Source organism: Aplysia californica, unplaced genomic scaffold, assembly GCF_000002075.1.
Source record: "Aplysia californica isolate F4 #8 unplaced genomic scaffold, AplCal3.0 scaffold00560, whole genome shotgun sequence".
In the NCBI taxonomy this organism is placed as follows: domain Eukaryota; kingdom Metazoa; phylum Mollusca; class Gastropoda; order Aplysiida; family Aplysiidae; genus Aplysia; species Aplysia californica.
Window position 1 is genome coordinate 368,591 of NW_004797830.1, and position 15,533 is coordinate 384,123.

Consider the following 15,533-nt stretch of genomic DNA (forward strand, 5'->3'; position numbering starts at 1 on the left):
TTAAAAATAATAATTAAAAAGTGTTCTTGCCTGGAGGGCTGTGCTGAATGAAACGAATAAACCTGAAAGGTGTTCACAATTCACATTACAACTGACAGTAGGCCTAGCGGTCACTGCAAACAGCTAGCCTAACACTGATTCAGTTCTCGTGTGGTTGTGGTGACACTATTGATGAAGTTTCTTCCCACTCAAAAGTTGATCAAATAAAGGTGAATATGGCTATTTGATTGTATCTTTTGCATTATTTGTGATGTTGTTAGGCCAAGGTGAAGCCAGTAGTTCAATATAATATAATTTAATTTTGTTAAAATAAATAGGATCTTAAATTGAATGATGAATAATTAGCCTTCCTAAAAATTATAATTTTGTTACCCAGGCTAAGGTAATGACTTAACTTAGGCTACAGCTACTCTTCTACAATTTCAATTACATCACTAGCAGCTCTTATTTGCCCGTAAATATACTGGCCTACATTTAAATCAGTTACAGTTGAACTTGCCTCAACGGAAACCTGTGTGTAACGGAATCTTCCCGCTCCCCTCTTCGCCTCTTGATGTATTTCTCTTTAATTACCTGTATAAAACGGAAACCTGTCCAATGCGGAAACCTGTCCAACGCGGAAACAGAAAGAAAAGTCCGCTCCCTTCCGAGGGTTTCACCTGTCTGAGACGGAAAATGATTTGCCCGCTCAGCCCTGATTTGAAACAAAACTCGCGAATTTGGTTCCACCGGCTTTAAACTTAACGCTATGGCCATGCCGCTGGGCGAGGAAAGGGAGTAGGGGTGCAATTTGGGGGTAGATGTTACCCCATCATGTGAGCCCTGAGCGATGCAGATGGTCAGGGTAGTGTGGGTGTGAAATCTCACGACTTTCCGTGAGAGTGCTCGAGTAGCGAGCCACTACGGAAACTTTCCTGAGTAGCCAGAAGCCAGAGGTGTGAAATTAGATTGACCAATGCCTGCCGCCCTGATCATTCGGCCAGCCGAGAAAAGAGTTCCTCGAATCGTTGTTACATCATGGCAGTGAGGGGTGGCATTGGTGGGTGGGGCTAAGGGTGGAATCAGAGGAGATGTTCAAACGTTTCTGTTTTTAATACGACAAGCAGTGGTCCTATGAAAGGAAAGCACTGTGGCGGTAATTAGATAAGTAAGACTGACCCATGTCATTATCAGATAGGAGAGCAATTGAGAGGTGTGAAGTTTTGACCACTGCTTGCCGATCGGACAAGCGATCCCTGATCACACCGGCTGGCCCTTTGAACACCCCACCCACCAACCTCCATCTCCCCCTAAATTCCCCTGTCTAAGACGGAAAATGTCTAAGACGGAATTTTTATCTATATATATATTATATACAGGCCTGTATATAAAAATCCTCTGTCACTCGTAAAAGGGGATTGTTCACACCATTGTCAAGGAGAAAAAGTAGTCATCTCAGACAGCTCGATAGCGGAATTATTATAACAGAAATAAAAACTTTGGGGGGGGGGGGGTTACGAGGGTTGGCATGTTCAGATGTCTTCAACAGGTGGCCGTTAGAGCACATTTAACTGTGTTTGATGTTTTTATTTAAATCATTAAGCCTAATTATGGCATAATAATATGTGTGTCATGACGCAGTGGTGTCAGGCACTCATCATTTTTTAGGCTTATGGAGTTATTGGTATTATAATCTTAAAGCCTCTTTTTACCTTTGAAAATGGCATCTGTCTGTCATTGTTAGTCATCCAGTCCAGTACTTTCAACTGCAATTTCACCCACTTTTTTTTAAATATTGGTTTTCAGATTTTTGCCCCATTGCTCATACTAATAGTCCATCATGCCTAAATATTATGAAGATGTGGAGGAAACAAAGACCAAGAAGAAGTTTGCCTGTGAAGGGATTCGAGATGATCTGTTGGAGTGCCTTCTGAAGACTGACTGTGTTATGAAGGTTTGCATCAAATTTCCTTTTCGTACCGTAGATATATTTGTTGATTTTCTTTAAATGTTTAAAGCCTCTCTTTCCCTAGCCCGAAATGTGAAGTCATTCTCAGCAGGTCAATAGATTTTTACCTTTCAAATACAGTGGAACTCGGGTTCAACGAAGTCGCCGGGCCTGACCTAAATTCTCGTTGAATCCGAATGTGCGTTATAGCAAAAATGAGGTTTTTTTGGAAATAATTGCAGGCACTGAGCAAGTAATGTATAAAGAGAAGTAACAAATGGTGTCTGAAATGCGTGCATATTATGAGCTGTACAAAAAAAAGATTGATTAGTTCAAATGCTCGCCTGTACTGTGTCATCTCGATTGTTTACCAAAAAAATGTGTTTCTGTGTAGAGCCTAGCCTAGCATACGGCAACTTTAGATTCCATAGACCAGCGCACAATTCATTACGTAGATCTACGTCAAGACTAGCTTATGGCGTCGGTGGCCTAGTGGTTAGGCTCTCGGACTCGCAACCGTAAGGTCGTGGGTTCGAATCCCGTCAAGGGCCTAACGTTGTGTCCTTGGGAAAGGCACTTTACATGAATTTTCCTCACTTCACCCAGGTGGGAATGGGTACCCGGCTATAGACAGCGAAAGATCTTGTCAGTTTGTTAATGTTTGAGCGCTTAATCAGCTGCTTGCACTGTATGCTTCCCAGGAAGCTGAGAATGTTTCGGAGTGTTCTATGCAGTGGCAGTGAGTAGTGAAGGGCTCACGGGCTTGAGCCCCTAACCCCTCCCCACCCACCACCCCCCAACTCTATCCCAAAGCAAATGAAAGTTTCTCCATAATGAAATAAGCAGTTGAAACAGTTATGACCGCACGCAATGAACACAGAGTGATCAACTTGGCGGCTTGCTCGCTTATCCAATCACTGTTGTCACCGCTTACAACTATAGTAACCCAGCAGCCAATCAAATGTCTTTAGGGCTCAGCAAAGACGAGCCCTTTTCCCACAGTCCGTCCTTAATGAACTCTTCTTCTAAAAAGGTAGAAGACTGGGAAAAAATAACACTGTACCGAGGGCTCACGCTCTCCTAGCCCTGACTACGGGGTGAAAGTTTACGACACACTTTCCCCCACTGACACAGATACCTATGCGCTCATTGGTTCTTTGTTGGGTGCGTTCCACTTTCTCGACTACACGGCCTAATCCAGCTCAAAGAAATATTATGTTTAAAGTGCTGTGTGCTCATGTTTGTGTTAGTGCCGCTGAGATTTAACAGTTATAAATCAGGTCGAACAACCTGTAAGGCAACTTTTTCATCACACGAAAACTAATTAGAGGAAATTTGGAGGTGAATCAGCTTCGTCCCCACCATCAACAAGAATTTAACTAAGAACAAAGAGATGAAAAACAAAGGCAACTCTTCTCGTTTGAATGGTTCTCAAACTGACGTGGCTCATCGTGAGTATAGAAAAATCATCAATGTTTAATTCTTATTGCTTGCTATTTGGTGGTAAAGAACTGGAAGCAACCTAAGCCCCACCCAAGTTTTGGTCCACCCACCACCACTGGTTCTATGGTCTGCTGGGGTAATAATATAGTGTAAAGCGCATAGAGCCTGTTGTTGAGCAGGGATATGTGCTATACAAATGCTATTTATTATTATTATTATTATTATCATTGTAATAATGATCAGTTGCCGGGAGGGAGGGGTGGGGGAGGCTCTGACGCGTTTGTTGTGTCTGCAACGTTCCACGCCCGGACCGCTGGTGCCCCGCAACATGCACCTACAGTCACACGTGTGCAGGCCGCCCATCCAACCCCGACACACGCATGCCAACAACGCATGTGTTGGTATGAAAGAAGGCCGCTGATTTGTCTCATGCAATCGGCTAAGTGAGTAATGGATCACGATGCAAGTGCAATGGATGGTTACTGGGAATAGATAAAGTTCGTTGTGGGAGAAAAATGAGGGAAGCTACGTCGGCGGGGGCTGTTCACCCTGGAAGCGACCTCGTTGAATCCGAGCTTGCTGATTTAAGCGCTCGTTGAATCCGCGTTATTTTTATTGATTTTAAAGAAGGAAAAAAACGGGTATACATCTCCTCTCGTTGAATCCATGTTCTCATTGAGTTCTACTGTAGTTTTTGAGTAATGTTTTTCTTCTTCCTGCTCTTCCTCCTTCAGTTTTTGCATGTACACATTCTTGATATGTACTAATACGCTCACTCTTTTGCAGAGGTAGACAATTTTTTATTCTTTCATCAGCAGAATGAATTCAGAAGCACCGTTTACAAGTTTGATAAAAGGAGGCCTGTTAGTGTTTGGTTATAATTAATGTCAAATCACTCCTAAAGCGAAAATCTTGATAGAGTGACCAACCTGCTGGTAAATGTTCTCCTGTGTATGAAAATGTCTGTCATATTAGGCATAGGAAGAGTGACTTTTGTTGCTCATGGAAACTACCGATTGGCATCATGGTGAAATCGGGGGCTTGTCAAAATGATAAAAATCTATTTAAAAAACACAATTTTTTAAATTTTTTTTTGGCTCAACACCATTTATAAATATATCCTTTTCAATACTCATTTCTGTGTGGGTTTTATTGAAAATTGTTGATCAAAGTCAAAAGCACTGAAAATGTAAATTTGCAGTTTTCAAGGACACTCAAGATTTGGAAGTCACCAAACTTTGGAGGCCAATTTCTCACTATTTTTACCTCTTTCATGAGGCAGCCCCTACCTTTTTCACTAACAAGTATATCAACTTCTATCTAGGATCAATGGGATTTTTAAAAAAATAAAAAACTGTTTACCAATTTTGCTATGCTCGTGTTTTAAATTCAAAGATATGACGTGTATAAGAAAAAACTTGGGACCTAAAAATATGTTCGCTCTATGTGTATGTTTCGCCATGTGTGTGTGCTAGTCGTTTCTTAATCTGTGGTATCAATTACATTTGCTCAATAAATATTTTGTCGTCATTCAAATTCTAAATGTTGAAAAATGCTTGTGAAAGGAAACATATTGTTAAAAGAATGAAACAGTTTTTTTCTCGCCTGAAAAATTTTGGTCTCTGGTCTTATCATGCCTCCTTATGGTAGAGTGAACTGCTTTCACACAGACAATGTGGGCTGCAGCATCATTTTGTAAGGGATTTTATTCATTATATGTGACACATCGGCTGTGGCTTTGACAATTGTTATTGAATGTTTGATTTTTTGCTCAACACGTTTTAAATCTACTTAAAAACATTTCTGTGTCGACTTTACTGAAAAACGTTAATTACAAAGGTACAAAAAATGTAAATTTTCAGTTTCTAAGGACTCTAAAGCTATGGAAGTTGCCAAGCTTTGGCAGCCATTTCTCACTAATTTTACCTCTGACACCAGGCGTCCTCCAACTCCTTCAATTGCAAGTATCTCAACTTCTAACCAAGATAGATAGGTAATTTTTCATCAAAAGCACAGGAAATGAATCGACTTTAACATAATACCAAAAACTCTACATATACCAAAAAATTGATGAGTGCCTGATTCCACCTCGTCATGACACCTATTTATTCTTACTCCTTAAAATATTCCTTTTCAGGAAAAGAGAACACCCAGAGACTGCATGAGTGACCCTTCAATACCTGATGAGTGCAACAAGCTTAGAGTTGCCTTCCTTGAATGTCGGAGATCAATGGTATGGTAAACTATTTCAGTAATTTCATTCTATTTGTTCAACCTGATTATTTTTTTCTAAAGTAGACTTAGCTTTCCTTTCATCCAGTATTAAGCATGCTATGACGTTTTGGAGATTTTTCGTAAAGAGGTTCTCTGCTCTCCTAAAGGTGTTTCTTCTACCTGTTGTTGTTAACAATTATGTTCAAAAAATGATTTGTTCTTACACTACATATATAATATAAGTGTGTATATTATAATAAAGAGTTCATTTAATTGTAGAGTGGAACAGGCATAAGCTCTAGAGTCACAACTGATATTGTTAAAGTTATAAATCTTTAACATTCTTCAGCCCATCCATGCACTTTTGTGTGAACTGTAGCCTACCTGAGTGCAGGAAGGCCCTGACAAAAGTTCGAAGCCAAAGTCTCAAATATGGGAGAAGTCATGGAACAAGGGGTTGGAGTACTGGATGCGTGCATTGGTGTTGCTGGAAAAGAGAGTGTGGAATAAGAGAGGGGCAGACTGATGGGGTACTTTGTGTTTTAATGATGTCCTCTAAAGTGACATGCGCTGTGGTTTAGAGGAAATAGATAAAAGCATAAAAAAGTGAGCGGGTAACTTTGTGTTGATCAGATCATCCAGGGGTTCCTGGCGCTGACCTCAATCAGTAGCTTAGTGTCAGCCATGAAGATGTAGTCACCGTCATTCAATGTAGTCGCGTGTTAAAACACAGTATTTGGGAGAAGCAAAGTACTGTTTTATTTCAGGCAGGACATTATCTTTTAACTCTTTTCTCCTTCTCCTTCATTGCCCAAACCTGGCAGTTCTTTGACGCAGGCTCCTACACACACCTACAGACTTACAAAGCCTGCTCTACTCTGGCATTGACCAAATGACAAGGACATGTGGTTACTTGAGGGAGGCATTGCGCTGCCAAGAGCAAAATGCTCGCAGCTAAAGGGATTTGAAATAAACAACAACAAAAACTCTTTTCTTCAATGCCGGAGCCCTCTTTTGTTACAAAAATCTAAAATTTACCTTTACGTCCCTAAATTGGTAAATAAATTTTAAAAAGCGAACCTATTCCGATAGTTCTTCATTTAATGAATGAAATCCCGGTAAAGGAGACTTTTTTCGGCAAAGGAACGTGCCTGAGCCGCTCCCAGAGACTCACCGGCACAGTGATTCTGATTGCGAGCCTCTGAGAGTGGCTTGAAAGAGATAAGGAGTTAATACAAAATGTTGAACTCGTCTAAATCTGTACTTTTTTAAAAGAGGAATGAGGGAAGGACCATTTAATTTTTTCAACATTTTGACATAGTAAAAATACTGTAGAACATGATTATTGCGGCACCCGCTATAGCGGTACCATCCCTGCAGCGGGACCTTACTGGAATCCCCCTTTTTTTTTCTATGTTGACTCAATTACTTATGCTTGGATATAGCGGGGCAAGGAAAGGCCCGAACTCGAATACAGCGGGAGACGGGAGAGATCGAGCGAGCTCTAGCGGGGGGTGGGGGGCTGTAGGCGGGGTCCAAACAGGCAGTCAGCAGTGCGCATTGTGATTGGCTAGTCCAGTGATGAGTGAGGTGGGGCTGGCGGTAGGCCTAGAGAGAAATGGTTGGGAGAGACGGGCGCGTGAACCACTCCAAAAGTGATGTAGATCTATACAGTAGCGGGACTATCTCTTCAGCAGGTCCTTACCGGAGTCCCCCTTTTTTTCTCTATGCAAACTCAATTACGGAGCAAGGAAAGGCTCGAACTTGGATATAGGGGCAGACATCGAGCAAGCTCTAGCTGTGGGGAAGGAGGTTGGGGGTGGGGGTCTGTAGGCGGGATCCAAACAGGCCGTCAGAGGTGCGGCATTGTGATTGGCCAGTCCAGTGATGAGTGAGGAGGGGCAGGTGGCTGAGAGAGAGAGAGAGAGATTGTGCGGAGAGAGGTGTTACGTGGGCCACTCCAAAATTTAAAATGATGTACCATAGCCTAGACGCTCAAATCCGTATAAGAGCGTATAGGCCATAGCCATAGGCAAGGCCAAAAAGTAAAAGAAGAGGAGAGCGTGTAGTGTGTGATTCCTGATTCATTGAATTGCGATCGTTGATGCTCAGGCATACGCACGTATCCACTTCACCAGCTCTACTGTAGGACTACCGGTACGATAGGCAACACAAGCTACAAACCGAGGAAGAGATGGCTTCCAACAAAGACAAAAGGAAATGCTTCTCACTCGAATTAAAGGCTGAGATAATCTACGAAGTTGACAGGAAAAGGAACACTGACTAATCCAAAGCGCAAATTTTACTGATATGGAAGGGATGTAATCATGTGGATTTTTAGAAACTTTTGGGTAATTTCCCTTTGCATTCCTAAAGCGGGAACTCGCCTACAGCGGGATTTTTCTTCTGGATCCAAAAGTCCCGCTATAGCCGTGTTCTACTGTACTACAACAATGTTGAATGACAGCGACAAGATGATGTGAGACGTTTAAATTTGAAGTGTTTGAGCCTCACATGGGTCTGCCTTGATTTTGATTGTTTAAGGTAAGCACACTACAGTGCTTATTATTTAACCAATAATATTAGATGGGAACCTGAATGTAGTTTGGCTACAGATAGCTTCTCCTCAGGATAACATTCGAATGTCTGGACGGCAGCAAGTTACTGTCTGATAATACTGATAAAGGATAATAACAATAATGATTTTCATCATGCCAATCCCTGTGTGGGTCAAGGCTATTTGCAGTGTTCACTGCATCACTAAACTTTGATCATTCAAACTTCAAGGACCCAGAAAATTGCTCTGTGTTCAGCAGATTTCATGTTCAGCAGAATTTATGTTAAGCAGAGTGCTTGTGCTCATGAAGAGAACTTAAAAGGGGAGACAACTCTTTTCTCACTGTTCGGGCCAGCCGCTAGCCTTGTGTGGCCTGTGTGTTTTTCAGTCTTTAATAACAGCGCAGAGCCATCAATTTCTGAACATTTGAAAAAGGGAAAACCTTATTTCCAACCTGAGACAGGTACCTTGACCATATTATGTAAAGTCAATGAGGTTCAAAGAAAGTTGTAGTTGTTTTCTTGCTGGTTTTCCATGCTACTGGTACTACTAGTGTTACTCAGTTTGAGAAAAAAAATGAAGAGAGGTAACTGTAAAACACATTTCTCTGATAAAAATTGCTTCATGTGAAAAGCCATTGATAGTCATGCACATTTTTTTTTGTAAAACTTTGAATTTTGAAACTCCCAACAATTTTTTTTTAAATGTTTTTTTGGTAAGTGTTTTCCGGCGCCCCACATTATGAGCGTGCGGGACACATTAAACATTTTCAGTAGATAGGAAATTTTGAATTATGCTCGAGTGGCAGCCGAAGCCTACTCATAGATTTTAGACTACCAAGGGATCTTTTGCGGGCGCAACTTGCACTCAGGACCTCCGAGATTTTTCGCCCATGTCGTTCCTACCGGAAGATCAAGGGTGTCGCTGAAAGACAGCATTAAGACGGAGCCAAGGAGTAGCAGTAGAAAGACTGCGGAAAGATTCAGGAGCCCAGAGGAGGGGGGCAAAGGAGGTGAGGGGGTGAGGGCAGAAAGTGGAGACGAAAGTAAACGACAGAACAATACATTGCTAGAGAGCATAGATGGAAGGAGACAATTTTAGAGAAAAAATATTATCTGTCAGTACCCGGATTCGAACCCGGGACCTTTAAAAGAGAGGCGAACACCTTAACCTTTGGGCAACAAGAGCCCCCGTACTACTCATTTTGAGACAAAAACTGAAGAGAGGTACTGTAAAACATGATTTCTCTGATACAAATTGCATGATATGAAAAGCCATTGACATAATCATGCACTTTTTTTTTTTTTGTTTGGTTGTTTTTTAATTTTGAAACTCCCAACAATTTGTTTAGTTTTTTTCAAATGAGATGTTTTTCAAAGGAACCATGTTTTACAGTACTTCCATCGCTGTAGCTTGTAATCTGCTCACAGCAATTGTTCCTTGAAATGCAGACACATCTTTTTTTTTTATTTAAATAGCGAATTTTTCTCTTTTTATTCTCCAGCTGGACATGAGGACGAGGTTCAGAGGAAGAAAAGACTACTGAGCTTTTTGTTGCTTTCTTCGTCTTATTATGAGTTTGTTGGTTTGAATTGTGTTACTTGAGCGAAATGGATAACGTTTAATTTATGTACATGACGTGTGGTGGAAAATGAAATGAGTCTCGCTGGTGTATTCAAAAGTTTTGTTTCTTCTAGTGTGATCATGCTGTTTGTGGACGGGGAAAGAGTGAGTTAGACCGTGCGGTTGTTCTTCTTTTAAGCATGCTTGGGACTTTTTCTGACATTTGTCGTTGTAAGTGGATAGATGCAATGTGTTGTGCATGGGATGTTTTCTTACCCAGAATACTTTGAATAAAAAATACAAACAAATTATAGATTTCTTCTGTGGTGATATTTTTATAGTTGTGATAAAGTGAAAGATATTATGATGTGTGTGGTAAGAATGTTGAAGGAGTAGGCCTTTTTTCTTTTTCTTTTCTATTGAGAGATTGAGATCCGATGTTGTTCTCAGTAGATCTGGGATTTCTCTTCCAGCTTCCATGTCCCCCGAGAATGGAGCGCCATGTGTAGTGTCTAGCTGTCTATTGTCCATGGTAAAACTGTTGTGTTGTCGCGCCTACTTGTGTGGAATGTCGTGCACAGTGCAGACCAGTGTGGGATTTGTCTGCATAAATTTGCTATCATTTCTTATTTGTTGAGAAATAAAAGTTTGTCAATAGAAGAAGAAATTTGAGTGTGCATGTCATTATTGAAAGAAATACGTACGGTACTCATACGACCTACTTACTGACACACTTTGGCTGTCCGTTGATTTGACCATGACTAAAGGACCGTTCACAAATGACATCAGCTAAAATTTGGCCAAAAATGACCACCTCTCCCCTTGTCATCTTTCCCAGGACCCCCCCCCCATCCCTCCTTCCCACCTAGTTGACTTCAACCAAAATGCTCATGTACATTTAGATAGAACCTACAGGTACATAACGCATTTTAAACTGTATTAGTTTTAAGCCAGGAAAATTTGGCCTATAATATTTTTTTATCCTTTCCTTTCTTTTCACTTTTTTTCCAACCTTTTAGAGCATCATGGTTGACATTAACTTTGAAAGGACACCCCCGTCAACTTTTGTCAACTTTTCATTTACCCTCCAACCCCCTCTGATCTGACATCATTTGTGAACGGTTCCGTAAAGCAGTATGCATGACACAGGTTTCTGTGGTTGATAGACATACAGAAAGTAAATTACCCAAATAAACCTACAACTTCCCTCTTTTCTGATCTTGACTTCCTTGTTATGCTCCAAAGGAGAGGCATCTTCAATGCGTTTGGAATAAAGGAAGGTGTAAGGGTTTGTCTTACTATTAACACAGGTAAGATGGGGGTAATTTTTATGATGGAATTTTCTGTATTACATCGAAGTGGTGGCCTAACGGCCTACTTTTCTACAGTTTCAACCACCAAGGGATCTTTATTAACGTGGGCCAACATGCACTCTGACAGGCAGGCGCGCATACATACACACACACTCACACATACACACACACACACACACACACCTTTAATTTGTATAAATTATAGATCTACACATGTACATGTACCACAAGTTACAAATGATGTTGACACACAAAAGGAATACTTTCATACTCGTAGCTCTATTTGATGATGTAGTACTATACTCAGTGAGTGTGGTATATATTTCATTAAAGAATAATGAGTGGGTGGTTGGCGGGTACTCATGTGTGGTTTGCTCCTTCTTTTCTATCACACTTCTATTGTCCTGATCTCTCCTCCTTCTTTTTTGTACTTGTTACTCTCTTGTAACACCTCTAATCTTCGGCTCTTTTATATGACCTTATTGTGTTGCAAGTGCCGTAAAAATCTTACTAAAATAGAGTAGTGATGCAAACATTACTAGACCTTATATCAAAGTCTTGAGTTATTGTTTAACAGTAACTTTTCAAGAGTACAGACTCTCTAGTTTAAACAGAAGATCCCTGAGGTACTGCATCGCTAAAAAAAAAACCTCCTTTTCTGACACTGTTATGATGATCATTGTCAAGAATGTGAGGCCGTGGCAAAGAGTTCTTTTTTCAAATCGTCCTTGGGACTGCCAAACAATGATGTCCCCCCACACAGGCTCAAAAGTGCTAATATTCTGGATAAATCCAGGAATCCACATTTCTGAAATTATCCTCTCTTAACAGTCATCGTGCTCTCTCTCTATATATATAATATATGCGGGTGTTTTAAAATCTTTCAAAATCACTCGGGCAGAGCCTAGGATACGGAAGTCAGAAACATTCTCTGATTCCCAGGAAGCATACACAATGCAAGTGCAAGCAACTGACGAAGCACTCAAACGCTAATAAACTGACAAGATCTTTCGCTGTTAAAAGTTTAAGCCGGTTACACATTCTCACCTGGGTGAAATGAGGGAATTCGTGCTAATTGCTTGTGGGTGGTTGGTGGGTTCTCCGGTGTCGCTTGCTCCTTCTTTCCTATCATCAAATAGCTATTGTCCTTATCTCCGCTCCTTCATTTCTGTGCATATTGCTCTCTAGACACACCTCTTATCTTTAGTACTTTTAAAAGGCCAATGTCCTATTTCTGTTGAAACTGCCGTAATAAACTTGAACGTTAACTAAAACTACCATCAACTACACGCGAGGGAAATACAAAGCTATTCCATTCCCCAAAAGAAAGAAAGCCGTGTGCGCCTCTGTTGGTAAGCAAGCCCACGGTCCCGGAGGTCCGCGCAATGTCGTTCTCTCGATAGGCTCACAGAGCTTCTGTAAGTCCTGCTTCTTTGCGAAACCCGCCGCACGGTACAAGAGATGTCCCGAATCTGGAAATCAATCAAACGAATCGTCCGATCCAGCTGTGTCTGCTGCATCTGTGGGGACGATGCCATGGAGGACCAAATCCTAGAGCCGGATATCTGTGAGGAGGCTGAGGAAATCTTCTCAGGCAAGTCACAGGATCTCGGCCCCAGTGAGGACTTGGACTGGGAAATAAGACACCAAGCCCAAGACCTGGGCCGTGGCATCGACTCCTCTGTGTCCGGGGGCGATGGAGAACCGGAGAACTTATCCTCCGATTCTTCTGCTTCAGCGGACACCTACGCAGACATGAGTAACTGCTCTAGCTCGCTGGAATCCCTGGCGAGCCTAGAAGATCTGGAGCCGGATGTGGAATCCCTGTTGGAGATCTCATGGCTCTTCGAGATGATCCAACAGGACCACGGGATCGGAGACAAGCTGTACTTTCCAGCGGAACAGGAAGTAAGCAGGCCACCACGGATGGAGCCCGAGGAAGCAGACGAGATTTTGGAGTCGCTTCCGGCTCTCTTTTCTGAAGCCATCAGCTAGACGCCCGGCTCCCCCCTGCGGAGAAAACCTCCAAGATGGCCGACGTCTCCCTGGCCAACACTCAACATGTAATTAAAATAGTTTGTTAGACTAATAGGATCTTTTATAGGCAGCACTAAATACTCCATCCGGGCCAGGGAACGGAAGCTCTCTAGGGAGGACAGTCAAGCGGGGGGGATCCAGCGTCTTCAGTCGAATTTTTTTTTCATGGTCCTTTTTAGGACCACCTAAGTTTTTTCAACTTGTAAAAGGATGCACAGCTTTTATTGTCTTGATATAATATTAACAGAACAGTGTCAATACAGAACCGTCAAGCAAACAGCTAATTACAGGTGACAAGCAACAAATATGCCCAATGCATCGTGATAGGGGGTGCCCTTTGGCACGAGATCGGTTCGGTTTGGTAGGCGGGGCTAGCCACATTGGGGGCGCAAAGCGAACATCACGGCACAAACCGATCGCCCGATTCGCGGCCGAATACGGGGTGCTCATTGGGGGATCGGGTCGGGCCGTTTGCCAGCCCGACTGGTCTGTTTTCAGGCGACGAGTGGGGCGATCGCTCCCGACCCGACCCGATCCGATTCCATCCGCAATGGGACCCCGTATTTTTTTTTAAAACGCGTCTATTTTCAGGCCGCGAATAGGGCGATCGGTTGACGATCGGTTGACGATCGGTTGACGATCGGTTCGTCGATCCCCGAATGGGCATGACGAGGCAGAAGGAATAAACAGTGGCCCAGCCTCAGGCAGGTGAGGGAGACCCACAACTCTACACCTGGGGCTCGGAGGACTTGTGGCCAACCGCAGCCTTCCTACTTCACCCTGGGATGTCCATGTTTGTTTTGTTTTAGTAAGGTTATACGGCGCTCGCAACTGCATAAGGTCATATGAGCGCTAAGGGATGGAAGTCAACAGAGAAGTCAACAGAGAAGTCCAAACATGGAATCAGGCTTACTTTGCTCACCTCTCTTGCCTCAACAGCACAAAGTCTGCTATGCCCATGTTTACATTAGATTAGATAACGAGAAGATGAAGAAAACACATGTATAATAATATTTTGACCTTATTTTTTTTAACCCTTAGAATCTTTTGTTTGTAGTTTTGGTTGGAGGAGGGCTTCGTTTATTCTTGTTTTGTTCCACCACCCCCCACCCCCCACCCCCCCCCCCCTCCATTGTGCAGCCTACTTCCCGTTCAACAGCAAGCTCTATGTGCTTTGCAAACAATCTATAATATTATTACCTATCCAGACCTGATAATACTGATAGCATTGTGAAACAATGTCCACTTCCTGGGAAGAATACAGTTGAAGCTGTTACAATGTATTTTATACAGGTGTTAAAATACTAACGTGTTGGACACGAGGAGGTATAATTTCCTAATTTGTCTGGTATATCCTTCTCTGACCGAGTTGGCCCTGAAGGACAGGGCCAAAAGCCTGCCTCCTAAAAGGCCTAAGTTGTGTTGATGGCTGGTGTTTCTTGTATATTATTATTAGACTCCACACTTACTAACCAAGATTGAGTTCGTTCCGCAAGAAAGCAAAGTTGCCAACAGAAAGAAAGCGAACGAAGTCATGAAAGACCAGTACGGAGGCACATAGGAGGTAGCTGCTGACTTAAAGGGCTTCGAGAGATTCTTCCCCATCCCGACTACAAAAAAAATGCCAGACTTGGTGTTATGGGAGAAAAAAGAGAAAGAGGTGCACTTAGTGGAGCTCACGGTGCTTCATGAAGACAATATCTATGCTGCCTCACGAGGACAACATCAATGCTGCACATGAGCGGAATGAAAACCAACACGAGGCACTTGTCGAAAAATCTGAGGGAGGCAGGATGGAAAGCAACCCATTTTCCGGCAGAGGTAGGATGCAGAGGTTTCCTAGCAACTAGCGTCCGTAAGTGGATGAGAGTGGCTGGTCTTACTGCAAAGAAAAGTAACGAACTCATAAACTCCCTTCAGGAGACAGTAGAGAAAGCCAGGCACTGGATCTGGTTGAAGCGAGAGGTCAATAACTATGGACATTGACAGTCATCCCCTAGTTTTAGGTTAGCTCTACCCTTATCCCTCAACATAGCCACATGGTGGTTTTCCAGAACCCATATTATAATTGATTATTCCATCAATAATTGATTATATTATTATTATCAAAGCAAAAAAAAAAGAAAAAAAACCAAAACAACTTTGGTCACTTAAAACGACACCAGACCATTGTAAACGATAGGTTCTTGAAGGATGCGGGGCAAGAGACAGGAGAGCCATGGCCAGGCCTAGACGCAGAGTAACATGGATGGACAACATTAAAACATGGACTGGCCTGGGTATAGCAAATGTAACGACTGTGAAGGATGGGGGAGAGGGGGGGGGGTGTCATTACAAATTACACGTCAACCTTTAAGTAAGAGATGCCACTTCCAGGTATTCCAATCTATACCAACATGCAGAAAGATGTTAGTAGGGAGCCACCAAGAATCTTAGTCAGTGTCAAAGACCAATTTCGTGAAGAGAGGTATATATATAT

At 42.4% G+C, this 15,533-nt stretch overlaps 1 protein-coding gene across 1 annotated transcript; it reads left to right on the plus strand.

Annotated features, from left to right (window-relative positions):
* The first annotated feature begins 30 nt into the window (after positions 1 to 30).
* On the plus strand, positions 31 to 10,371 carry LOC101846161 (cytochrome c oxidase assembly factor 5). Its single transcript, XM_005106868.3, has 4 exons — positions 31 to 209; positions 1,786 to 1,933; positions 5,508 to 5,603; positions 9,646 to 10,371. Exons 2-4 carry the CDS (start codon positions 1,820 to 1,822, stop codon positions 9,685 to 9,687), a joined length of 252 nt encoding a protein of 83 aa, XP_005106925.1. The 5' UTR covers positions 31 to 209; positions 1,786 to 1,819; the 3' UTR covers positions 9,688 to 10,371.
* Positions 10,372 to 15,533: the final 5,162 nt, after the last annotated feature.

What these genes read in the sequence shown, in the direction of transcription:
- LOC101846161 (XM_005106868.3), top strand. Translation starts at nt 1,820, where the DNA reads ATGCCTAAATATTATGAAGATGTGGAGGAAACAAAGACCAAGAAGAAG. An exon ending in AGACTGACTGTGTTATGAAG is followed by an intron (nt 1,934 to 5,507) that starts GTTTGCATCAAA and finishes ATTCCTTTTCAG; the next exon opens with GAAAAGAGAACACCCAGAGA. An exon ending in TTGAATGTCGGAGATCAATG is followed by an intron (nt 5,604 to 9,645) that starts GTATGGTAAACT and finishes TTTATTCTCCAG; the next exon opens with CTGGACATGAGGACGAGGTT.